Here is a 27285-nt window from a genome sequence, read left to right on the forward strand (position 1 = left end):
GGGGGAGCTAGAGCCCAGGGCCAGCACCTGTGCTGTCCCCAGCAGTATAAAAAGCTGCCCTGTCCTGGTCCCAGCAGTACAAAAACCTGCCCTGGCCAGCAGCTCAGGAGCTTCTGGGCCCCAGGCAGTTGGTATCTGGGGACACTAGCCCCTTGTGTCAGCTAGACTGCTGAAGCAGCATCCCAAATTCACTTTTTAAAATACCCCCAAATCCACGTTCTTCCATAATTAGAACAAAAGAGAGAGAGAGAGAAGGACTGATCAGATGGACAATGTTTTATTGCTATATTTATAATGTTAAAGCAATTTGGAAGCCTACCAGTGTAGCTAACACCATAATAAAATAAATCCTAAATGTCTATATGTTTTAATATTTGCTTGTGGTTTCCTTATCACATGGTGAGTGTGTGATGGAGGATGTGGGGTTTGCAGAAAGGGGGTGAGGGGATGTGGGTGTACGTGTGTGTGTGAAGGGATGTGGTGGATGCAAGTCAGTGTGGGGGGCTGCTTAGGAGAGGGTAGGTCCCCTGCCCCCCCCACAGGGCAGAGCCCCCCCCAGCACATGGACTGCTCTGCTTGCAGGGTCCCAGTGCCCCCAGGGGCTACAGCCCCCCCAAGCACCTCCAGTCTCCAGCCCCCTCCTTGTTCTCCTGCTCATCTTCAGCCCCCTGCTCATTCCCCTGCTTATCTCCAGCCTCTGGAGGCAAGCAGGAGAATGAGCAGGAGACTGGAGACAAGCCACTGAGATGAGCTGGAGATGTTCCCCTGCTCATCTCTAGCCCCCTGCTCATTCCCCTGCTCATCTTCAGCCTTGGGTGGCTGGAGACGAGTAGGAGAATGAGCAGGAGGCTGGAGACAGCAGGGGAACATCTCCAGCTCATGTCCAGGGGCTTGTCTCCAGCCTCCTGCTTGTCTCCAGCCCCCTGCTCATTCTCCTGATCTCTCTCCAGTCCTCCAGAGGCTAGAGATGAGTAGGAGAATGAGCAGGAGGCTGGAGATAAGCAGGGTAGCAATCAGGAGGCTGGAAACAATTCAGGGATTCCTTCGGTCAGCTGCAGGCTCCTTATAATTTCCCTGCTTGGCTCCTTCCCCCGCCATCACTCTCCTACCTGGCTCCAGCCTCCTGCACTGCCCACAACTTACCAGCAGCACATGGCACCTCATGACACAGCCCTCCCCCACCCCCTGCCATGTGGCACAAGGCAGTGGGGCTTGGCCCTGGCTGCCTGGCAGCTGTGCTGCAGCTGCTGCATCATGTGGATGTGACCCAGCTTGGCATGGTGCTGCACGCTGTCTGGGAGCTTAGGGGTACTGCGGCTTTTTCCTGGAGCTTAGCACCATTCAGCCCATGTGGCCCAATTCTCTGAGACAGTGTGAGGTGACCTGCTGAGCTGCGCCATACCTGTGCGATGTGGCAGCATGAGTGCCAGGCAGCTGGGGCTAAGCCCCACTGCTGCCCATGCAGGGGGGCTGTGCCATGAAGCCCCAAGTGACCCTAACCACTGCTGCTACTGCCGGTGAGTTTGGGGGGACTGGGGCCCAGCGAGAGAATGAGCGCGGGTGGGGGGGAACAAATGGGGTCTGGGCCCCCCCATGATCCCCTCCTCCCTCCTCCAGGCCCCCAACCCCCTACTTACCCGGCATAAAACCAAGTCCAGGTCCCTGCAGCTTGCACTGCTGCCTGCCCGTCACGGGCAAGCAGTGTACTTCAGCACTGGGGTGAGGGCCAGCCATAGAGATGCTCTGTGGAGGTTTAAGCCTCCAGTTGTCTCAAGGCATGGTCACGGACCATGCCCTCCCCTGCTTTTCTCCTCCGGGGTATTTGTGGACCCCTGGATATCCAGGGTTCTAATTTCGCCCCTGTGCTGCAGGTTTGCAGCATGGGGAATGTTTTTGTATTCCCATATGTGCCTCTTGCAGCATCTCAAAGTGGGTAGAGATGCTGCAAGAGTCACATGCACACTCCTTGGACGTGCCCAAAGGGAGGATGTCTCTGGAGCTTAGTGATTAGGGCACTCACCTGGCATGGAGGATACCTGGGTTCTAAGGACTATTTCTGTATTTTGCCCACTAACTGTTTAATGTGAATCCTTGGAGAATGGCCTAACTCCTAAGCTACAGTCATGCTCACAGTTGCTCTCTGTGGCTGACTAAATTTTGAATTCTTTTCTGTATAAGTGAACAGCTTCAGAAGGAGATGCTGAGGACAGTCTTTACCCTGAGTCAACTTAGCCTGCTGGTTAGGGTACTTCCTAGTGGAATGGTAGGTGGAATCTGCTCTAGCAGAGGGGAGAATTGAATTTGGTCATCCAGACCTTTTCTGCAGTATTTCCCTATTAGCTTGCTCAATGTGTCTTCCTGAAGATCATGCTAATGGTTTTGAGGAGCCAAATTCTCCTCATGCACTGGATGCCTGGGTTTCTCCCACAGCACTCTAGATTTCATTCCAGGAATCATGCTTCTAAAAAGTAGATGTTGAAACGTCAACCATTATGTTGTTTAATTTGTTTTTGGGATATGTCTCTAAGAAATTTGGTTACCTTTGTATGTGGATCCTTACATATATTAATCCATTACATATGTGCACACATCCGTGTATTAATTCCCTGCCACAACTAATATTTTGCTTTATGCTGGGGGGGGAGAGGCTTGCTATAGAGTCCGCAAGGTTAGCCAGGGTGATAAAACTGTGACAATCATTCTTCTAATCTTTTCCTCATGATCAAAGGCAATGACCGTCTTACTAGTATGATGGAGATAACCCAAATTACAATTCTAGTGAGAACTGTAAGGCTTCAGGCACGTGGATCTGGGATTTAGAATTAAGTATTTACAAAAGCATGTCACCTGGCAGCATATTGTGCATTTAACTGGAATGTAAATATTTCCTTTCACAGGGAAGAGGATGCCTTTGATATAGAAACTCACATATTTTGCAACTTCACGGGAAATCAGCTTAGACCAGAACATATTCTAAATGAAAAATTCATAAACAAGATCATATTTTAACCAAATAAATACATTCATAGAATCCTCGAAGTTGGGTCGGAAGGGACCCCTGCCTGAGCAGGAGAAAAACTGGGCTCAGATGACTCCAACCAGTTAGGCATCAAGCCTCTTCTTAAAGACCCCCAGGGTAGGAGCCAGCACCACTTCCCTTGGAAGTTGGTTCCAGATCCTAGCTGCCCTGACAATAAAGTAGTCCTTACGGATGTCTAATCTAAACCTACTCTCCAACAACTTATGGCCGTTATTCCTTGTTATGCCAGGGGGTGCTAGGGGAAACAAGGTCTCACCCAGACCCTTCTGGTCCCCCCTAGTGAGTTGATAGACTATCACCAGGTCCCCCCTCAGCCTTCTTTTGTGAAGGCTGAACAGGTTCAGGTCCCGCAGTCGCATTGTAGGGTCTGCCCTGTTGTCCCTGGATCATGTGGGTGGCCCTCCTCTGGACCCTCTTCATGTTGTCCACACCCTCCTGAAGTGCGGCGCCCAGAACTGGACACAGTACTCCAGCTGTGGCCTGACCAGTCTCACGTAGAGGTGGAGGATCGCCTCCTTGGCCCTACTTGAGATGCACCTGTGGATTCACGACAAGGTCCAGTTAGCCCTGCCAACTGTGACCTTGCATTGCCTGCCCATGTTCATCTTGGAGTCAATAATGACTCCAAGATCCCTTTCTGCCTCCGTGAAAACATTCTTCTGGGTGTTTTTGAAACAAATTTTAGACTCTTCTGAGCCATTCTGGAGCTTTGAGTGTAGATCAATATTTATGTATGGTGTAATAGCTTTATTTGTATATTTCAAATGAGTCTAATAAAAAAAGCAGAAAGGTTTTATTGCTGTTTAATCCACATTTATTTTGTAATTGCCTTATGTAGAGCAAAATGGAATCTAGAATCTGGTAAGGGGATGGATTTGTATTTTACACTGTGAAGTACATAACAGAACAAATTTAGAAGAATTATGGAAGTAAAGACAGATTTGAAGGACATTTGTTAAAAAGATAACAGTGATCTTGATCCAGATTTCTTTCTCAGAACAAACTTCTGGTGTTTCAAAATGATTATATATTTTGGCTAAAATTTTTAAACTTGTCCAAAGGAAAAAGTTTCAGATGCATCCAGATGAATTAGGACCCTAATTCACTGAGATTGTAGGAATTAAGGCTAAGTACAGACAATCAAAAAGCCCAAAGCTGAACTGATTCAATCTTCCCAGTTTAGTCGAAACTGTGTAGATCAGTGGTTCTCATACTTTTTTTTTGCAGGCAACTTGAAAATTGCTGAGGGTCTTGTCGGACCACTTATACTTTTTTCCTTCTACAAATCAAAGTGCACATCTCATACTGAATATCATTGGTCTTACCTTACAAGTACAGATATTCTTGATTGTTCTGCAGCCTTTCTGCGGACTACCTGAATGGAGCTCGCAGACCAGTGGTGGTTCGTGGACCACAGTGTGAGGACCTCTGGTGTAGATTGAACAGATAAGCAAGTGAACAGACATTTGCTTCTGGAAATGCAGCCACATGCCTGCAGTGGTCCAGGCCACAAGCAGAAGTGGGGAGTTACTAAAGCATGCCTCCCTGCTTGGCTGGAGCAGACAGTTTGAGCCAAGGCTAGCTAGCCTACCCCGTGAGGTGGGGCTTGCAGGGTAGATGCAAAGCATCCTGGGATGCTTGGGGACTAAGAGTTAACTTGAATCTGGAGGGGATCTGGGACAGAAGTTCAATAAAGCAATTTAACCTAAATTAGTTAATTCTGATACTACATCCATTCAGGTTTATCTTAAACTTGTTTCGGCCATTTTGAAAGAAGTTTATGTGCACTAACCTTTGTTGTGCAACAGATTTGAATCAGTTTTTGATCACTTATACTGGATTATATGTAACTTCTGTCCCTAGCCTAAGGGACAACATTTTTAGAAATAGTTTGGTGCCCAGCTCCTATTTCAATGTTTTTTTGAAAAAACAAGCCTATGTGAAATACTAATGGCGCTATATGTAAAGTGTTTATTTGTGAACCATCATAATGTCTCAGGACAGGAAGATGTGATTTAAAATGTCTAGAATAATTTGTTTTTAGTAGGCACATCTACACGTGCACATTTACTGCACAGTAATCTAAGTTACTGCACAGGAACCTAAAAATTACTGAGCAGTACGGGCAGCATCTGCACATGCATGCCCATACTCCACAGCAACTATGGTGATGTACACCGACTTGGGGGTAAATTTGATAGTGCAGGTATCAAATTTACGCTCAATTAGTTACTGCACAGTAAGGCATGTATAGATGCTTTACTGCACAGTAACACTGGTCGTGTCTACACCTGAATCCTCAAGGTGACATAAGAGGGGTGAGAAGACTAATGTTGCATTAATTGCCTTAATACTATGTGGGTTGAGCAGGCCAGAGTGCAGCATGCAGGGTGGCCCACTGTCGCTGGGTGCCGCGGTGTGTGCTGCTGCAGATTCTGGAGCTGTGGTTCTGCCAGCAGGGAAAGACCCCCCGCGACTCCCTGCAGGGGAAGGAGACAGTGCATCGGGGCAGGGCTGGGGCTGTGTCGGCTGTCTGCAGCACCCAGCACTGCTTTCCCTGCCCCATGAAGTGAGCTGCTCTGATTGACTCAGCCCAGGCAGGGTTGGGGCTGCATCTGCTCTCAGCTCCCAGCTGGATTCCCTGCAACACCTACCTCCATCCCAGGCACGTGCCAGGCTTCCTGGCCACCAGCTCCAAACTGGCGTTCTTTAAAGTTGTCAGGTATCTGGGCTGCTACATGTGTGGGATTGAGATGCTTAAATACCTCCACAAATCTTGCCTTATGTAATTTTTAAAAATCAGATATAAGAGATTTTTTTAATATGAGGATCTTCAATTCCCACTCAATTTCTGCATTTTATCTCCTTTTGCTTTCTTTAACAATGCTATTCTTAATTGGGAAGCAACATAATTACTAATTTCAGTACAGTATACATTATTGTATTGCAATGGTATGGGAGACATCTGAAAGTACCTCAAGATGCCATCAAAACAATACAACTGCGGTCATCCTGCTGTTTCATAGTTTCATAGTGTCATAGTTTCTAGGGTCGGAAGGGACCTGAGTAGATCATCTAGTCCGACCCCCTGCCATGGCAGGAAAGAGTACTGGGGTCAAATGACCCCAGCAAGGTGTTCATCTAACTGTTCTTAGCCCACGTTTTTTAAGAAATGAGAGAGTTTTGTTTGGAAAAAATTCAAGAATTTTCCCCTTATTTTAAAATCTTTTCTATTTTTTTTTCTTTTTTCTTCTTCAGTTTTGGGCCAGGAAGAGTGATCATCAGGCAAGGCCACATCCCGCAGAATTTCTATTTGATTCTCTCAGGCACTGCTGTAGTCACTAAGGTGGCTCTCAACCAACAGACTGGAGAGCTTTATGCCAGAACGGTCGCTTTTCTGAAGAAAGGGAGATACTTTGGGGTACCTCAATACTCTCTTTCATGTTTGTTTTTACCAAATGTTACAGGATCGCATATCTCACTGACATCCTGTTACACTTTTAGCTTCTCTTAGTCCTTGGAGGCTCAGAACAGCAGAGACTCCCTATGCCTGAAGAAGGGTGACTGCACCCGAAAGCTTGCTAAGAGCTTTTTTCCAACTACTCAGTTGATCTAAGAAAAGATATCACATCTACCCAAAGAAACTTGCTTGCCACAGAATCTGATAGAAACTCAGGGAGAGTCTGACTGACTGCAGATAGCTTCATATCAGACAAAAAAATGAAATGTATATTTGCATTACCAACTTCTAAAAGCCTCTCTAGATTTGCCCTGTGAAAATACCTATCTATATGTTTCATTAAGATGCTTTTGCAAATCCCATTAAGGTTAACACCATCCTAGAGCAAGGGAGAAAACCTCCAGAAATCACCCCAAACCCTTCCACCCTAGATATACTCTGTATATTGAAAAAAGAGATGCATTCAGTGTGCTGAATAGAGGTGGCTGAAAAATTTCCACTAAACATAAATTATGGTTTTTTATATTTACCTTCCTTGGATTTTTTAAAATTGTTTGTAGGAAACTGCACCAATGAATGCTTTTGGGGTTTTTTTTTTCCCTAACCAAATGTTTCAGTATTAGATGGCTGGAACAATTTTGGTTTTTATTTTTGGAATGGGTTGACATTTTTTATTTTTGTAAATATTTGCCCTGGGAAGGAGAAAGAATCTATTTCGTGAGCAGCTTTAATACTAAAATCAGGAAGTTTTCATTCCCCTTCATCAGTTGTAGTTTGCTGGATTCACAGTCCATGGCAATATATAATAAAATACCATACAAGATGGCTAATGATAAGAATTTCCATCGCACACGAAATTCTAGGAACGGAATATATCATTTCATCCCCAAATAGACTGAAAATTCAAACAAACCCAGACATGTTAACAAAACATATTGTGAAGTTTATCGTGTTCCATTATTTCAACTATTATGTTATTATTTATATAATAATTTAATCAAAATGATAGAGGAAATAATGTTTGGAAAAAAACCTTTTTTTAACTTGTTGAAGCATTTCAGTTAGTTCCTCCTAAAAATTGATTAAACCTATATGCACCCATGAAACATTTTTCAATTTCATGGAGTCGGCATTTTCTGATGGAATAGTCTTTTCAAATGATTATTGATAATTTTGCTCACTCTCCTGTAAAACCAAGCAAATCCAATTTCCACTGGTGTGGGGCAGCCAGAAGCTGATCTGGGAATAGAAACCACGTCTTCTGAGCCCCAGGCCCATACTCTATTCTCTATCCCATATTGCCTTTTCACACCTCTATCCTTTTTCACAAGTGTTTAGGGCAGCCCAGTCAGTCTTATTCCTTATCTTGTTCCAGCCTGTGTTGTGGAGTGGTTAGGATAATGTGTGACAGTGTGGTCCTCCTCTCTTTGGTGCTATATAAATAACAAACAAGAAAAAAACGCTCCCATTTCCCTTGTGGTCACGAGGAAAGATAAAGCCTGGAGGCTTAAAGCTAGGAAGCTTTATAGATTCATAGACTTTGATGCCAGAAGGGGCCATTATAATTATCTTGTCTGACCTCCTGCATAACACCAGCTGCAGAATTTCATCTAGTGATTTCTACATGTAGCTTGACAACGTGTGGTTGAACTGAAGCATATCATTTAGCAAACCATTCGATCTTCATTAAAGTAGTGGAGAATTTACAGGACCTTTGTCCTGTAAACATTACTTAGTGGCCCAGCAAAATTTGAGCATAAAACCAGGCAGAGCATTGCTTATTGGCTTAAATAGCACCATTGCTGGGGCAGGAGGCTTTTTATGATGCTTTCTGCTCTGTGAGGGCTGTAGAAAGTACCATCAAGTTTGTAAAAAGGTGTATTGCCCGCAGGCTATATGCACAAAAATACGGGAGTTTCAACCCCCAAATATTGGTGGTGATATCTGGGAACTGAGTTTTGGGCCTGAATTCTCCAGTGTGGGAGCTCTTTTCATTAAACACAGCCCTTAAAATGGAGACGGTGATGCAGCCCTTAACCTGATATTGCTAAGACTCCAAGTGTGCCAAACAGGACCCTCACCAAGTATTTAACCCAAAATACTCTTACCAGATACCTGAAGACAATGTGCTCTCACCTCGGAAGAGTAAACTTCACTCTCAGAGGAAACCCCTTTGGGTTCAGCACATGTATTATATTATTATTTCTCTCATACAGTTCCAGGCTGTTTGTTTCTTATATTATAGAGATTCCCGCTTACTGACACCCCGCAGCTCTGACTTGGCTGTTAGCTGTGATTTATTCCATTAATATATAGATAGCAATATTCCTTTATTTTAGCTTATATTTTTCAAAGGCATTTTTATAGGCAACCTCTTTAATAATTCACATCTATTGCTTAACTTCTTTCTAGGATGTTGCCATCTTGACTGGTGCTAGGAGAAATGCCACAGTAGTCTGTCATGATACTGTTTCCCTGCTGGCTCTTTCTAGACAGGTGAGTTTTTTTTCCCTGAGCTGAGAAACCCTGTGTAATTGTGTTATTTTCATTTTATTTTGCCTGGAGCCCAATCCTGCAAGGCCCTGAGCTCCTGGGACTGCTGCTGGCTTCATTTGGAGATGAAGGTAATCAGTGGTTTGTAGGAGATGCACAACACCTTGCACGGTGATATTCAGTGAGCAGATGACTCTCATTCAATTTGTAATTAGAAGCTGTAGTTGTCTGCCATTAATCCATGTGAACAGTCCTGGAATAGACCTGTTGGTATCAGCAGCATGCGTCTCATAAGCAAGCTTTGCAAGACTGGTCTCGTAATTGCTGCAGATGCTCTGTAAAAGTGTAAAATAGCAGGTGGGCGCAGATCCTGAGACTCTTAGTTATGTGGAGTTTTCCCTTATTCCATGAGTAGCCCCAGTGAACACAATAGGGTAGGCTAAGATGGCAAGTTCTTAATGATATTAGCCAATGAGCCACGACATCAATGGATTAGGGGCCGATCCTGGCGTCATGTAAGCTAGTGTGAATAAGAAGTGCGTCAGGCTGTCACTCCACAGCAGGTAGTAGCTGTGCAAGCAGAGTAATGGTTACCTTCAATTCCAGGAGGCAGGGAAACATTTTGAAGTATGTTATTGTCAGATTTTGCCTGTGTGCAGCTCCTGTTGACTTAAATGGGAATTGGCCACAGCCCAGTTATGGCAGACTTTCTTCAGGGGATGGTAAATTAGAGAGGAACATGTCAGGGCTGGCAAATAATAAGAGACACTAAGGATGAGGGTTTCATCCTTTTAGGTGCTGTGTATTTCCCCTTCCAAATGCAGTAATGGGAGTTGCAGGCATATTAAGCTTTAGTAGAATTTAGCCTAGAAAAGAAAAGATCTGCAGGGGATTGGGTACGAGCAGGGGGCGAGAAGCAGAGGAGGGGAGTTACTTGGGTATCGAGGATTATGAGGGAGGACTGAAAACTGATTAGCACTTCATTTCTGTAGTGCCCTGAAAGGCATGAACAAGAGGCCACTGGGGAATTAATGGCAGGTTGAATTTAGAGCAATAAAAGCATAAAGTCAGCCCATGGAATTCCTTGTCACAGGAGGGCAGAAGGTCAATGCCTGTGGCTGGATATAAAGAGAAGTTGGGTAAATTTATGAGTGATCATAACATTTGTATTTATGTTACGTACCCAGGTGCTGACACCTAAAGAGAGGTTGGGAGGTAGGGATGTCAGGGGTGAGAGTGAATGAGCCTTGCTAATAGAGACCTCAGCAGGAATGGCTGAGCCTATATGACTAAATCACATGCTTCTGGATATAAGTTTCTACCTTTTTGACTGTTTTGTTCCTACAAACTCTAATTGTAAATGCATTAGTTTCTGCTTCAGGAGCATGTCCTACAGAGGTGTTCATCAGAGCATCCTAAACTCAGGGGGGTTTAAGGAAGTTTAAATAGACCACACTGCTGTAGAATTCACCCCCTCCAGTAAAATTAATAGAAATTTTCCCATTGACTTCAACTTACAGAAGCAAATTCTAAGGGTCTCCTAAGTCACACTCACAGCAGCTGAATTCCCTTTGGGTTTACAGAGGTGAAGGCCTGCCAATCTCAATGCCGGTGGAGTTCCAGAGTACAGTCCTTCTGTGATCCTTGTCAAGTTTGAAAAAATATCCAGGGGCAAATCTCTACTAAAAGCTTGCCTGCACAAGGAAATGTAGAAAGAAACACAAAATGATCTGGAAAGGCACTTATTTCAGAATAAGAGTCTACATGGGGATTGACTCTAGTGATATTATTGTACTGAGATAGTTCTGCGGGCCAGTTTCTCCATATGATGGAGGTTTTTGATCCAGAGAGCTGCCAAGGGATGCTGTGACTTCTGGGGAATGTTAGTTTTTAGGCATTTAATATGTTTTAATATACAATTTCAGGACTGAGGCTGATAGTTCTCTAAGCTGTCTTGCTGTTCTCCTTGTCTCTGTAGCAGCATGCTGATGTAACTCAGAACCTCCTTTTACAACTGACTCTGGCTCCTCTTCCCAATTGATTTTGGAGGACAGAAAATAGCATCCTTATCCCCGCTGTGTTATCTTTAGGAGGACAAACATCTGGGTAGCACTTTCCTTTCACAACATATATTGGGCATAGTTTATTACTTAAATGCACTGTAAACTCGGCTTCCCTGGCAGCTGTGCCAACTTAAACCATTGGTGAATTTGGCTTCTTCTGTTTGGATTTGATATCTTCCATGTGCTTGGTTCAGAACAATCCATTTTTGGATGTAAGCCTCTGAATTAAGCAGAGTTCAGCCTTTTGTCCTGACAAAACTCACTATTTCCTAATTACTCTCAGTGCTAAATATGCTTCTGAACACTTCAGCAAGACCACTGGTGATGGTTAGGAAGGGGGATGGACATTATGGTGCCACGTTAGAGCATCCCAGGGAAACCACTGTAGTTTGGATGCTCTGCTTTCCTCCATGTTCTGCACTTGACCCAAGAGGACCATGATGTACTACTGACTGCTACTAGAAACTAATATGACACTTTTCTCTTTCTGCCATGGGACTGCATTTAGGCTACAGACCTAGTATAAAGGGCCCACCATCTTCTACTCCCTTCACATCCACCAGTGCATGGTGCAGACTCAGAAGCAGGTGACTCCTATTTGTGTGGACTCAGGGCTGATAAAACCAATGCAGGGAGGCAAGCAGAGGATGCTTACTACCATGTATGATCTTGTACAAGCATAGAAACCCAGACATGACTGACCAAGACATGATTCAGTTGCCTGAGTAAAACAAGGTCTGACACTCAGCTCCATGACATTTCCCTCTTTGTCTGGACATACCTAGAGCCGACTGGGAAAATGCATTTGTGTTTTGTGATCATTTGTGAGTGTCTACATTTTTTTTTTCATTCAATATCAGCGCTAAAAGCCAAACCCTTGGACATCATTGATTGCACTGAAATCTTGCCCTTGCTTCTCTTGGAATACTACAATATGGCATTTAGGAAGCTACTGCATTCACTGGGATCTCCACAGATGCCAGTCAGAAATACCGTGATTCACATGAGTTTCAGTGCTGTCAACCCTGCTGAAACCTTTCCAAGGAAAGCACCAGTTTGGACCTGAAAAGAAGTTTAATCTACAGTGGAATTTCTGATCACCGACAGAGACCTGCTCCAGGATAACTAATTGGCTGGGGTCTTTACTTTTGCTACAAGAAACTCAGGGCTACAACAGTAGTATGGCTCAGTACTGGAAGGCCTGAGCACATCCTAAGCCAGTGGCCATGCTCCTGACCTAGACGTTCGGCTGTTCTGGGCCATGAGGCTGCTCTGGACTCATCCCCAGCACCTGCGTTCAAGTGTCAGGCACTGAAGCCTGACAGCAAGTGCTGGGGACAAGGCCAGAGAAGACTTACTGAAAAACTTCCACATCTGGATCTTGCCTGTGGACCAGCAGAAGTGGGGTACTCTTTGCCTTTGTGACAGGATACACCACCGCTGCAGCATGTACAAACTCTCTGTTTCCGTTGCCTCCTCTTCCATATTATAGATAGCCTTGAGACTGCTGGATATTCTGGGAGTGTGAGTGTCTCTATCCCCAAGACCCATCTGGAAATTCTTCATGGGAAGCCCATTTTCTACCTATCTTTACCTTTTACCCTCCACTACCTCCCACCCTAATTGCTGCAAGCGGGGAAATGTCTGATGTCTCTTCCTGTGCTCTCCATATATAGACAGCTACTAAATAATCTGCTCTTTCATTGGATGTAGTTCTCAGTCTACATTAATCAATGGACTATGTGACACTCTAAGTTACTGATAGATTAGCATGCCATGACACTGACTGTGATAGTTATTTGATAAGCAGAATAACGGGCAACTAACTGCATGTAAGGAGACAACCATGTATAGAAAATAGCATCTCATTATTCCCCTTCAGTATTGAAGCCCTTAAAATCAAAGGGACTCTGGTTGTATATTTCCCTATTTGCTGTTCTCAGAAGGTGGCCATGCAGAGCTATAATTCATATTAACCAGTGGGAAAGATGCCCTAAGGTTTACACTGGACATTTCACAAAGGCAGCAGCTCACACCTTGATTAGAACAAGTTTGTTTGGATGAAACCTCCCTTTAAACAGTACAGTATCCATTTCTGGCTCTGGGAGTTATTTCTAGTCCAAATTCCTTATAATTTCTATGAATGCCATAGGAATGGGGATGATTGATGCTGATTCAGTCACTAGCTCATTCATTTTTCTTCTAATAAGGGTTCCTGTTAGCAATAGGCCTGAATAATGTAATAAACCTGCTCACACTTTTGTGCATATATTTTCCCTCAACATCTGCCCCATTCTAGTAGCTGTCAAAAGGTATGAAAGGCATATATTAACACAGATCAACTTCTTGTCTTCATGACAGTGCTGTGCACCATAATACAGAAGTTTTCCCTTAACTCTTCAGCTTCACATTTTACTCAGTGAGAGCTGGCGTGGCTTAGGATGCAGTACCAAACCTTTTGGTTTTCTTTCTGCAAGGTTCCCTCTTAAGAGCTGAAATAGGAGACTTACTAGAAGGAAGGTAAAGGAGACTTCTTTTACCTCTCACTTAGTGTGGTTCTACTATTCTTAACTATAGAAGTCTTTTACTCATTGGATGGTGACCTCAGTGATAGAGTCCTTAATTTGACTTTTTCTGTTAAACCCTTATACAATGTTTAGCCTCACTAAGATGCAGATGTATTACATCCCACCTATTTTTTCCTCACCTTTTGAACATATTTTTCTTGTGTTTGCCACTTTTTTGTAGGAGGATATTAATTACAAAGTTAGTATTTACCAGCCATCACCAGAGTCACAGGAGGCAGAATGGGGTAGCATTTTAGAATCTAACTCATTGAAAAATGCGTAAGTTTTCATAAGCTTTCATAGGTGACAGCCTACTTAAAAAATAAAGGACTTGAGAACTGCCATGTGATCAGCAGGGATCCAGGTTTTCAGCTTGTTGAGGAAAAAGGGGAAAACGTGGATTTACTCCTTTAGCAGAGAAAAATGTGGATTTTTTCTTTTAAAGGAGAAAAAACATGGGAAACCACAGGTTTTCTATTGCAAGCTGGCTGAGTTCCAGCCTGCAAGGGGCTGCTTGGGCCTGCGGGGAGTGGGAGGAGGGCGATTGGAGGCAAGGTGCACTATGTGCATGTGCGCATGCACATGTATGTGGCAGCCAGGCAGTGGTGGAGAGCAGCTCCTTCAACTTTCTCCAGGTAAGTCTATGTGGGAGGAACAAAGGGGCACAGGCCATGGATTGGGAGGCTGGTGGGGGGCACAGGTGGGGGAGCACATGCTCTCCAAGATTTCTGCATGCACAGTGGGGTGTGGGGCTGTAGCCGGGCCGGACCAGCTCCAGGCACCAGCATATCAGAGCTGCTCAGCACCACAAAGCAACTGGGGGGATGCCGCAGTTGAACCCACATCCTGGTGAGTGAAAGGGACATGGGGAGGTCTGATTTTCCATGATAGAAAACCCAATATCAAACAGCAAAATGTATAGGTATTTAGAATTTGTTTTATTATGGTGATTGAGGCACTGGTAGGCTTCTAAAGTGCTTTAAAATTGTAAATATATCAATAAAACATTGTGTTCAACTGACACCTAAACATATATATTGGTGTTTCATTTTAATTGTGGAATAATGTGGATTTTGGGTTTTTGAATCAGAGAACTTGCAATATTTATCAGAGAATTTGCTATTTTTAAACAGAGAGAAAACCAGGTTGCTTAGTGATCAGCATTTTTTCCCTTGTGGTGGCCATTTTTCTCTTTTAAATTTATTTTAATAACCACCTTATTTCTAATAAAAGAGCCATTCCACTATGTTTATAGCTACAAATGTTCTGGTCTATTAGCCTTATCTCTCCATTCTTTAATATTGGTACTATATCCAGATTTCCTCCAGTCTTCTGGTAGCAGCTCTGATTTTAATGACTTTATGATCTATGCCAAAGAATATGCTGACTCTTAGCTTAGCATCCCATCATGAATCCCATCAGGTCCAGGAGATGCTGATTTGATGTATGCTTGTTCCACTAATAAGCCTTGTAGTTTGGATATGGTCCTGGCCTTCTATTCCCTCAGCAAGAGTTGCCTTCTGCTCCATCTGATCTGTTATGCATATGTTGCTTGTGACTTGAACACACCAGAAAAGTGAAGTCTTCCTCTTTAGTGTCACACAATAGATTAAACTACGGATTCATGAAATCCATTGTCCTGCCTCCCCCCACACAGCAGTCAGGTCAAGAACACCTGCCCAATAAATCATGAGACTAGTGCTATAGATTGGAGGGAGCAATTCCTTTCTGAGATTTCATTACACTTCCCTTAGCACATGTAACTGTGACTGATATGATCAGTCATAAAAATTATATACTTAAAACCTCAGCTACACTATTAGACTCTGATCTCCTGAAACAATGGATTTTTTACCTTCCATACCTTTTGCTTGAATGTTACTAGATATTGATTTTGTGGTTTGACACTTTGTCTTCATTTAATGGAAGAAAGGAAAGATGAATTAATTTTGCATATTAGTCTTGTGCTGGCAATATGAGGCTAGGCTCACCTCCCCACCAGAAGCAACCTGGTTCCCATCCTCACCTGTTCATTTATTTTGCATCTTAAAAATCTTCCTTCCATGAGTAGCAGGCTGGGCATGATATCTTTTTTCCCTGGGGGACAGAGATTCTCTTCCTGTCTTCTAGTGAGATGTTTGTTATCTCTTGCCATTTCCTATGTCCCACAGACGGCTGGGCATGGAAGCAGAGGGAGATGGGAAGTGAACATATTCCACATAGACAAAACACCTAATAGCTAAGTGTGATTGGTATCTTGCTACTCGTGGGGACTGGAATGAGCCAAGCCTATCAATGTACACACACGGACATGTGCACCATTCTTATCAACACCCCATCTTGCCCTTGACTACTCTCTGTCTCGAGTCTTTCTAAGCTAAATAATTAGTGTTGCTTAATTCTTAAAACCATCCCCTTTCAAGAGACTTATATTTTCTTATCTCTCCCTGTGATATTTTATCATTCATCTTAAATGCATAAGAAAATGCTGAAAAATAAGAGTTATACCAACACCAAATCTTTTCCTTGCAGCATTTTTACCTGTGGACTGTAGTGTGACATGGGTTACCCACCTATACAAGGAATAAGAAGTAGTGCACCTCCTTGTGCATTATGTGAAGGACTTGGATCTTTGGTTGAATTCCATAAGAATAAACTGGTCCACTAGTGTCCTTACCCATTCTCCAAGGGATTAGGAGATGAGATTCCTCAGCCCCACCAACCCCTATTTGCTGGCTAGAGGAGCTCAGCTAGTGCAGAACATAGTGATTTATTCCTGGTATTGGCCACTAGTAAGTGTATTCCTGCCCTCCAGGAGCAAACACCATTGTATTTGGATTGGGTGTATCAGAGACGTATAGGGCACCTATACATGTGCTCTGGGGCGGAGTTAAGGCATTTTAATTAGAGCAGCACTCAGGAGCCACTTTGATTAAAATGATTGCAGTGCCTTGTGTATTCAGCCTCCCGCATTTCAAAATGGTAGAGGGGTTGCTTTAAGTAAAGCTCGTCTGGTGAGCGTTAGTAAAAGTGTCCCTGCTGCCATTTTGAAACACGGGGACACTGGATACATGAGATGCTGTGGCACACTGGAGTGTTTTGATGAGGGCACGCCATCAGATTCAATTAACTCTGACACGTTCTAACCAGAACGTATTGGAGCACGTATAAAATTGCCAATAGTAACCTCCTGCCCCAGGGGTTGTGCTGAATGTACCCACGTCCATTGAGAAACAGAACAGTTAGCCCCACTGATTTCTTATGTGATCATTGTTTTCAGCATTTAATGAAGACTCCTTTATTTTCCTAGGACTTCTTAAATGTATTTCTGAGCCGGGAATCTACTGAGGGGTCAGATTTTATAGATTTCCTGCACAAGACTGAACTTCTTTCAGGATGGCCAATTGAAAAGTTGCCTTACAGCAACCCCAGAATTTGTGCTCAGACCTTCTTCAGGTAAATTATTTCAATTGATATTGTTCCAGTGGTGTCCTTATCCCAGGGCACAGGTACCAAACTGGGATTTGATGCTGTGCCTATTGTTTTTCAGGTCTTGCAAGCCCTGGGGGAGGGGAAGGGGCGGAGGGGTTGAATCTGAAGTCAGTTGAAGTCACTGGAATGACTCACATTTATGTTATTCTCAATACATTTTATTACTGTTGACTAATGTAATAGATAAAATTATCCAAATTGGTGCCAATGAATAGATTTTGAAAGAAAATTGGTTATAAAGAAATGTAACCCTGGTGCCTCCCTGATTGCTGTCATTTAGGTGCCTTATTTCCCTTATTTCTGTGCGTGGTGGGTTTTGTGGCTGGACTGTATCTCCCATGAAGCTTCCTGGTTTCCCATCTTGCTGAGCTATTAAAGTTATTATGTCTATATGTCCTGGATAACCATATATCCTGGATTGGCTGGGACAGTCCTGTATTTCAGAGTCTGATCCCAGCTTGCCAGTGAAAATTAAAACAAGCATCCTGGGGTGTGGCACAGGATGGCAGGAGCAGCAGCAGCTATGAAATAAGAAGCCCTGGCAGACAGCAAAATTGCCCTAATAGTTTAGCTTGATTAGTGGGCTGACTATTAAAAAGGGGATTGTTAACACCTGTGAAGAAAACAGTGGGTCATTAACAGGCCATTGACTCCTTAGTTGCCTGAATAGTAATATCAGTGGTGCCCCACCTCCACCTCTCCCTGCAGCAGTGAAGGGGTGTGTGTGGAGAGGACAATGTCCCAGATTTCACATTGTCCCATATGGTCACCCTAATTATGTCTCACAGGCCATGTCTACATGAGTTGCTTACTGCACAGTCATTGCTGCGCAGTCATTTCAAGTACTAAATGACTGCGTACTAAAACAAGTTACAGTGCAGCAGCATCACTGAATGGCTTTATAGGTGACACTGACTGTGCAGTAGCTCCTTAATACTGTGTAGTAGCGTCACATAAAGCTTTCTGCCACGCGGTGTTACTGCGCAGTAGTAACGAGCTACTGCTCAGTCAACGCCTCATGCAGATGCAGCCACAGGAGGTGTAATATAGCAGGGGAACTTAGTCCATAAGAAAGAGTCGTTTAGTATTATGTAACTGTGATGGTCTAGGGACAGTGCAGAAGAGCAAGATGTATTTGGTAAAGTCCTTTATTGTATTTATTGTAGAGCAGGGGGAGGTGTTAGACAAGATTTTAGGCACAAAATGCCATTCGTGAACCCTAGAAAGACCCAGGAATAGCGTTTTTGTGCCGGAAAGCTTATCTAACATCTCTTCCAACTACGCAGTTAATTGAATAAAAGACATTACCAAACAACTCTTGCTTCTTACATAAAAAGAAGGCAAGATTCACCCTAAAAACTCCTCTGAGGCAATGAAGATTTTCAAATTCAAGTTTTCAGATATTTGGGGCTGAGAGGTATTCAAAATCACAATTTTTCAGGGAAGCCAGCTCAAAAAAAATGTTTAGTTAAAAATCCAGTTTTCTGTCAAAAAAAGTCTCAGGGGAAAATTTCAGAACCAGCCATACTTTTGAGACATGAGAAATTTCAAACAGATGTGAGTTTTCCCTAAAAGACATAATATTAATGATTAATCAGGTGAGAGAAATGTTTTAATGTCACACAACTGAAACCACAAGATAAAGATCCAGTTTTACACTTCCCTGCAGGACTCTGTCTAATTTTGTTTCATTGCTTCTAATGTTTTATCTTGTTTTATATTGGACACACATATACAATCAATAGTAAGAGCAGATGTAACACATGTATAGAAAATAAAGTTTGATATGTGAAAAAGAAATTTAAAAACTTCTGTTCTTTCTGTCCCAAACATCAGAACAAGGTGACATTCAGTGTAATTTAAAAAAAAAAAAGTGAACTCAAAACTGATAGGAAGAATTTTTTTTCACACCCTGTAAAATTAGATTGCAGAAATTATATTGCCACAGAAAGTAATTGGGGTCAAGAATTTTCCAAGAATTGAAAAGGGATTCAACATTTACATTGATAATAAGAATATCCTGAGTTATTGTAATTAATTCTTACAAACATTTTGGGAAGAAAATTAAACCTCATTCTTCAGGGCTAAAGCCAATCTCTTATTATAAGCATTGAATAAAACCTTAAATAAGGGACAGATTATTCCTTGTACAGCTACTGCAATATTCTCACTTCCTCTCAGGCAGTCACTATTGGCTGCTTCCATTCAAAGGTCTGATCCTCTGCAATAATTTCTAGGCTCTTAGGAGAAGATTCCTGAGAGCAAAGGAAAAAAAAACCCTCACATCGTGCTTTCTCTTCTCTGCTTTCAGTTAAATACCAAGAATAAAAAGATAACATGTTGAGAAAAAGATCAGTAGACACAGTAGTGGAATCGTGTTTGTCTTTTGAAGATTTACTTTGTTTGAATCTTTTGGTCTTTTTCTTTCCTTTCATACTTATTTCAGCTTTATAAAACCAACTCTAACTGATCTTGCTATTGCCATCAAAGGGATAACTAACAGGCAGCTTTTTTTTATTAGTATTTGCAGGAAGTTTAATGAATAAATGTCAGGCCTGTTTATTTCTCGACTTTGAAAAGAAGTTACTGAAAAAAGTTTGAATACCGAGCTCTAGTGATATTTTTCCTTTTCTGTCAATTTCAATATTTGTATCTTTCTCCCTGAATATTCTGTTTGGTCCCCTTCTCCCCTGCTTGGTTTTCTTCTACTTTTAGAAGGAGCTAAAGACATATCTCTTTTTCCTACCAATTAAATCTTGGATTTCTCGCTGAGCCACAGACAGCAGAAGAGCTGATGGTTGATCTGATCTTTCTTAATCAGGTATTGATTATCCCAATTTCTGCCCTGTTTAAAAGGTGCCCAAATAACAACAAGGAATATAAAGTCACGAAGATTGACAGAGTTCTCATTTTGTCCATCAGCATCTCATCCATATCTAGAGATTATGCTGCACAGCTGGGAGTCAGATTCGTGGGCTCATTTGTTCTGCTCCTGACTTGTGTGATGAAGGTCATCTCACTATAAAGTCAAAACTGGAATAGCTTTTATCTACCAAGAGTGTGTGTGAAGATTCCTTAATGTGTAGGAATTTTCTATAGAATTTCAGGGTATTATTTACTGTCGTCTTAGCCATCGAGTTTCCAGCTAAGGAATTTCTGAAAGCAGGAGGCTGGACAAAATGACCTCATGAGGTCCCTTCTGGCCCTACTTTCCTGTGCTCCTAAAATAAGTCTTCCTTCAGAATACATTCCTGGAAATCCTAATTATCCATTGAGACTACTGTCGCAGTTCAGACATTCAGAAACTAACATGTAACCTGCCCTTAATGATGATTTTTCCCACCGACAGCAGACAGACAAATTACACTTGCTTTAATTATTAATGGGAGTGTTGCCATTGATTACAGTGGGAACAGCAATTGTATCCATAATTTTAAACAGTTTAAATGGGTCTCCATAATTTTAAGTAGTTTCTGAAATATTGGAGAGGGGCGGTTAAAAGTTAGACTTAAGCCATATTCAAACATGATTTTGGATGGGCTAACAACACAAAACCTTCTGTTCAATTTTCGTAAGTATTGTGGGTGCTCAGGGCATGTGGAATTCAGGTCTTATTCTGCTAACACCACTGAGCATTGGTTTGCATGCTTACCTGAAGACGCGGAAGTCTGAAAATGCAGACTTAATTAGAGGTCTTGTCTTCCTGCTCCTGCTCCCCTTGAAGTCAACAGTCTCATATATTCATTTGAAAGTTTTGGCCTAAGTTTGAAATGAACCAAATCACTGAGATTGCTAAAGATTCTGCAGGGAACTCTTTTACAAGTCATTCATTTTCCCATCTTTCCTAGAAGAAAAAACTAGAATGGATAGGGATATGTTTTTCTTTACTGTCCTTGAATACAATGTATCATGGCTTACTGCCATTTAAGTGATTGTTTTGTTTGTCTAAATTCCAAAGAGGGGCAATAGAAGATAATGATACTATTTATTTGGAGCTGTTAAAATGACAATCTGATCTGATTTTTCTTAACCTCTGCATTTTATTGTACTGGCTTTTATTTCCAGGAAGAGAAATTAATCACTGGAGTTATAAAGTTAATTTTGTGTTCTCTTACTTTTTAGGCCAGGCACAGTCATTACAAAGGATTCAAAGTCATCATCCAAAATTTATGTGATCAAAACTGTAAGTAAATCCATAGTATTTACCACTAGGGATACATCTTCTCTTCTACTGTTGGTCATCAGAACTTGTGACTGATTTACTGCTTAGTATATAGTTATTAGTACCCACTTCTGCTGAAAGTGGGAAAGGTCAGATAGCTATGTGGAAAATGCTGAGGCTGCTGAAATAAGTTATATATTATATTACTTTTTAGAGTACCATCCTTAATCAACTTTATCCTTGGTGGCAGTCAGCCAGAAAAAGTTGTTTAGAACCTGTGTTCTAAATTTAAAATCCTAGTATACTTGTGGGTTGTTATTATTCAGTGCCAAGAATTGCCAACTCACCTGGGAATTGCAATACTTAGCAGCAAGTTTGCAGAATTTGATGGACTAGGCAACAAAGGATTCCTTGAAAGTTGGAGACATCTGGAAGTAATAAACCACAACATAGTGAAACATGTATGCATATATTTATGCCTATCTGTCTGTCTGCACAAGACTAGCAGTGACAGTGAGGAATGAAACCAACATTAATCCAACAGCTACTAAGAAATAGGAAAAAGGGTTTTAAATAAAGTTGGTAACAGGAAAGAATCAACCACAGAAAGTTAAAAACAAAATCTTGAGATGATGTATCCATGTTTCTTCCTTGCTAGCCTGGGAAGCTTTTCATCCCAGTACTGAAAACAAATTGCCAGAGCCTCAGCTGGTGCAAATTGGAGTATTTCCACTAAAGGCAGTGAATTTAGGCTGATAGACACAAACTGAGAAACTTGCCAAATAATATCCAGGGTCCAATATACCCAAGCTGTTAAACTGAAAGCCTGGGTATGTTCAGAAGGCTCAAACAGAGTCTGGAAATCATGGCATGGCATAGTCTTTGTAACCAGCTCTTTAAACTTACATGTGAGAAGAAGCTTCCTAGATTCTGTCTTTGTAGTTTCTATTTTGGTAGGATTTTTTTAACAAACTATGCCGATATCTTTTTGATAATTCTCACAAAAGAAGTTACAAGTTTCAGTACCTCCAAATGATACTGAAAAATTCTGGCAGATACTTGACCATGTCATGTAAGTGTGTTGCAGGCAATGATGATGATGATGTTTCTTCTTCCAACACCAATGTCCCATTTTGACACCGGTGTTGCTTCTCTGTAGAATAGGTCAGAATTTTCTGGCATTTCTTTTTTATTGGATGATGATTCGCAGAAACGTAGACTTTTCACAGTATCAGTTTTGATGAACTTCCATCATGAAGATTGCCAGGTTCCAGGGTGGATTTATGGTAATATCTTCCAGAGATAATGAGACATTCCTCCCTCAACACATGCTAGGGCCTAAAGAGATATGATTCTGCAAAAAAACTGTCCCCACACAAGTCAATCCTGTTGGTCATCAGTGGAAAGAAGGAGTCTATTCCTGTTTGTTGTTTGGGCATTGTATGAATGGATGTTTTTTTTCAAATCCCTGGGAAAAGCCCTACCTTGGGGTTAATGTCTGCTCTGCTTATCTGCCCCTCTCATGGTTTTTCTGAAGATCTTAAAAAGTTGGATTTTTGGTCTGTATTGGACCAGCCCTCTGGAGAGACAGTAGATAACAAAGAAACAATGAAGCAATATTGGTCAGCAGAGTATGCAGGATTCATAGCACATCAGGATGCTAATCGTTATTGCGTTCTTACAGGAATCATGGGAAAAGCAAATTTTAAGGCGGAACTTAAAGTAAACAAATGAAGTAGCAGCACCTGCAACCTAAGGATCAAATCATTCTCAAGAATTAACTCTTCTCAGATCCCACAGCAGAGAAACTCTCCTATTGCTTATCCAGCTCTCTCTCCAAAAGGGACTTTCTTTTTACAGAACAAAAATCCACCACAATTATAAACATTCCAACAGTGAACACATTCTTCTACACTCAGAAAAATCTTTGAAGCCTGTGTTTAATAGTGTCATGTGGTGATACCCACCACAATATTAATAATTGAATATACTTGCATTTCCAAAGTGTTGTGCTAACATTAAGCATTCATCACTATCTAGCCTGGGGAAAAATTAATGTCAGAGTAGTTTTGCAATTGCACAGCTCGTCTACACAAGATGCTTTAATTGAGATTAGAGTAAATTACTGTGCAGTAAGTGTCACCCTCTACATGTGCTGATGCTTACTGCACAGTAATTTGATCTAATCCAGAGTAAATTTGCTACCTGTAAAGACAAGTAGAAAATTTACTTAGGAGTAATTACTGCACAGTGCAGCATGTGTAGATGGCTAACTGGGAGCAAATGTGCTCCTGATCAGCTGGGCAGCAGGGGGCAGGAGATTGCTCCCTTTCCCCTGGAGCAGCCTGCTGCTAGGATGGGCTCCACCACCAGCACCTGGGTAGGGACAATGCCCCCTGCCCCAGCAGCAGGGAGCTCCCAGCCTCTACTCCGTGGTTATGATCACAGAGTAGGGACTGAGAGACTCTTACTTCCCAGCCCTGGCTCTGTGATCGGGGAGTGGGCACTGGGAGGTTCTTATCTTCCAGTCCCGGCTCCATGATCACAGAGTGGGGGCTGGGAGCTCCCTGCTGCTGGGGCGGGGGAGACATTGTCTCCACCCGGGCTCTGGTGGCAGAGCCCACCCTGGCAGCAGGCAGCTCCCGGGGGAAGGGTCCAGGAGACAATCTTCTAGTAATGAATTTCATAATCTAGTTACAGGTCCTGTGAAAGTCTAACACTGTACTCATGAGTAAAGCTGGCTGAGAGCTGGGAGTTTTATTTGCTTGGAAATTGCCTCATTGCAGAATAATAATCTGTTCTAAATGATAAAGAAATGAAACTTAAACATTCTTCAAACCAAAGCTTTGAAATAATTTTTGGGGGGATAATTGAAATACCCTATTTCTATGGAAATTAAATCTTGGTTTTGATTTTTATTTTGAAAGATGTTCTTTTTAAAAAATGTAAGGGAAATTATAAAACTCAGAAGAAAAATGTTGCTTTCTGGAACTGTCAGAACAAAATATTTCGACATTATTGGAATGCTTTATGTCATTTTTTTAAAAGCAAGATTGTTGAAATTGTCACATTCATGCCTACTGTTCTGATTTTGATTGAATGCTATTGTCCAATGGGAAGAAATTCCAGGAGAAAATTTGACTAGTTCTAGTCTTTTGTCATCATATTTCTGTTCTTTTGCAACATAATAGTTGCAACAGAGAAGATATGGCTGTGAAAGGAAGAGGTGATGATTTGCTAACTTCATCTAGGTAGAGCTTGAGCTAGGAAGTTATTTCAGAAAGTAGACCACTGAGGTGATGTATTCATGGGAGCTGGTACTATTAAGCTAAGGGACTGCTGTGTTTCATACCAGTTGGGGCTTTTTCTAGTGGGTGGCTTTCTTCTTAGATATAGTGAATTGCAATGATATGTCCTGCAGGTCATGAACATGGCTAAAACTCTCTCTCACGATCAGGCATAATGTTCTGGTCAACTACAGATGGAATGGGGGTATGTTTTGCCATTATGGCACGATAATGTTTTTTTTTTAACATGCCACAGATAAGTTGTGTATTGATTGCCCTTTTGTGCTGTCTATCATAGAATCACTAGGGCTGGAAGGGACCTCCAGAGGTCATTTAATCCAACCACCTTCCTGAGGCAGGATCATCCCTATACAAACCATCCTATATAATCCATAATTGAAACTCAGCATAAGACTACCACCAAGCCTGACACAACACAGTCCTAACACCATAACCTGCCACTGGTAAAGCAGAGGAATTACAGTGCCAGTGTTCTGCTTCTATAAAATATTGTCAATACAGGCAGTCCTCAGACTTATGACACAATTGGATACTGAAAACCGTGTCTTAAGTTGTAACTTGGAACCAGTTTTCCCATAGGAACAATGTTATCAATGGGGGACTGGTTTCTGAACCAAGGCCCGATGCCCTATTTTCACCAAATATAACCCAGAGTTTTGTACTCAGTCAATTATAGATGAGTAACATAACTACATTAATGTATTTATATTGTAAACACAATCATATTGATTTGGAAGGACTTCTTTGAGGTGACTTTACTGGACTTTTGGAAGAGTTCTTGGCTGGAGTTTTCTCAGGAGTCCTGGCTGCAGGTTTTTCTGGAGTCTTGTCTGCTTTCTTAAAGAAAGTGTCCAAGGAAGTTTGGAGAGACGTTCTTCAGGAAGATACAGCAAACTTGCTCACTGGCATGGTGTCGTGTCGGATCAAGCATTGTAAAGTCAAAACTGACATTGGAAAGTTGAAACAGGGTGGCAATTTATAAACATTGCAAGTGCCATTCATTGTAACTCAAAATGTCTTAAGTCGAGGACTGCCTGTACATGCTCAAGAGATCATAGGTAGAGGGGCATGCCCCCTATTACAGAGGAAGGCATAGGCCATACTATGGGGTAGCACTAGGGCTGGAAGGGACCTTTGCTCTAATCCAGAGTAATTCCTTCCTGACACCAAATATGGTGATCAGTCTGACCTGAGCAGAAATGCAAGACCTTCTAGCTGGGAAACTCTGGCTTTGTTCCCAGCAGGAGCATTGGCATATCCCAGTCAAAGTCCCCAGCCTTGGCTGCAGCCAACACCCAATGCCTCTGAGGGAAGTTTTAAAATACCCGGACACCCCGAGGTCTAAAAACACCCTCTAGTTTTCTTTGGTTTAATTGTGAGCATTTTGTTATGTGATACAGGAATAGTAACCACAACTCATACCAAGTACATAATTATAAATACTTAGAGAAAAAATTCAGTCCAGCATAAAGCTAGGAAATGTTCTGGGCATTAAATATATTTATTGTTTTTAATAATTATCGAAAAGCCTCTTCAAAAATTGCTCATAACAATGTTAGTTACTAAGACCTGGGTACTTTCAACCTTCTATCTTGTCTCACGCAAAATTAAAAGCATTCTGAGCACAATTTACATGTCATATTGGTAGCCACGGAGAGGACAAAATAGAATCAAAAGAGCAATAATGCTTCCTGGCATGGCTATATATTATCGAAAATGACACAAAGTGAGGATTTCAGGCATGAATGCACAACGGAACATCCTACTTCAAAGGCTTGTTATCTGTAATCCTGCTTAAATCAGTTCTGTATCAGTCAGCACCAAACTCCTTCCTCTTATTTATATTTCTTTCTTTCCCCCCTCTGTAATATTTTTTGCCTTTTCTGATTCATACCATTTTCTAAATGGGTACGAATCCAGGTTTTTAGCGTCTCTAAGATAGGTCTGTTGACCAGGATACCATCCACATGCATTGGGACCCCAAGTCAGCAAAACCCTTTAGCACCTGGCTAATTGGAATGACATGACTTCTCTTATTTACTTGAATATAATGCCTGAACTGAAGCACATGCTTAACCTGGTAGCATAACTAAGTTGGGGTGACCTGGGCAGCAGCCTCAGGTACTGACTTAGGGGAACGGGGCAGAAAAATACCAGTTGCCACCACAACCAATTGGCTGCACCACTGGCACCAGCACTGTATGCTGCCATGTGCATTTTTGCTGCCTCAGGTGCTGAGACCCCTAGTTATACCTCTGTTTTAAATTATTTGCTGAATCAAGGCCTTAATTTTGGAAACACAGTTATCCACTGGGCGTCTCTAGATTTTGACAATATGTATTACAAGCCAAGTAGACTTGCAACTTTGGATGCCCTGCTGTGCTTAGAACTATGGCAGAGAGGATATGTACTAACAATTTAGAATTTAGAACAATTTAGAACAATTTAGACCAAGGCAGAGATTGAACAGGGGCTGGCTTCCCGGATTAAGGACAACAAGAAGTCCTTTTTTAAGTACATAGGGAGAAGAAAGAAGGCCCCAGGAAATGTGGGGCCCTTGCAGGACAAGACGGGGAATCTGGTTGTCACGCCAGACGACAAAGCCAACATATTTAATAACTTCTTTGCCTCTGTCTTCCTCAGTAAGGACCAGAACTGCCACCTCCCTGCTGGGCCCCCTTTGGGCCCCGGGGGAGGCTC

At 42.2% G+C, this 27285-nt stretch overlaps 1 protein-coding gene across 1 annotated transcript in view; it reads left to right on the forward strand.

Annotated features, from left to right (window-relative positions):
- Positions 1–21373, forward strand: part of LOC109302206 (cyclic nucleotide-binding domain-containing protein 2-like) — an 86402-nt gene extending 65029 nt beyond the window's left edge. The window contains exons 8-11 of the mRNA XM_019523771.1: positions 6299–6461; positions 8913–8996; positions 16934–17079; positions 21238–21373. Of these exons, the coding sequence (XP_019379316.1) occupies positions 6299–6461; positions 8913–8996; positions 16934–17079; positions 21238–21373 (529 nt within the window). The remainder of the gene's footprint in view (positions 1–6298; positions 6462–8912; positions 8997–16933; positions 17080–21237) is intronic.
- The last annotated feature ends 5912 nt before the right edge of the window (positions 21374–27285 follow it).

Source organism: Gavialis gangeticus, unplaced genomic scaffold (genome assembly GCF_001723915.1).
Source record: "Gavialis gangeticus isolate Ggan-Ray unplaced genomic scaffold, GavGan_comp1, whole genome shotgun sequence".
Classification (NCBI taxonomy): Eukaryota; Metazoa; Chordata; order Crocodylia; family Gavialidae; genus Gavialis; species Gavialis gangeticus.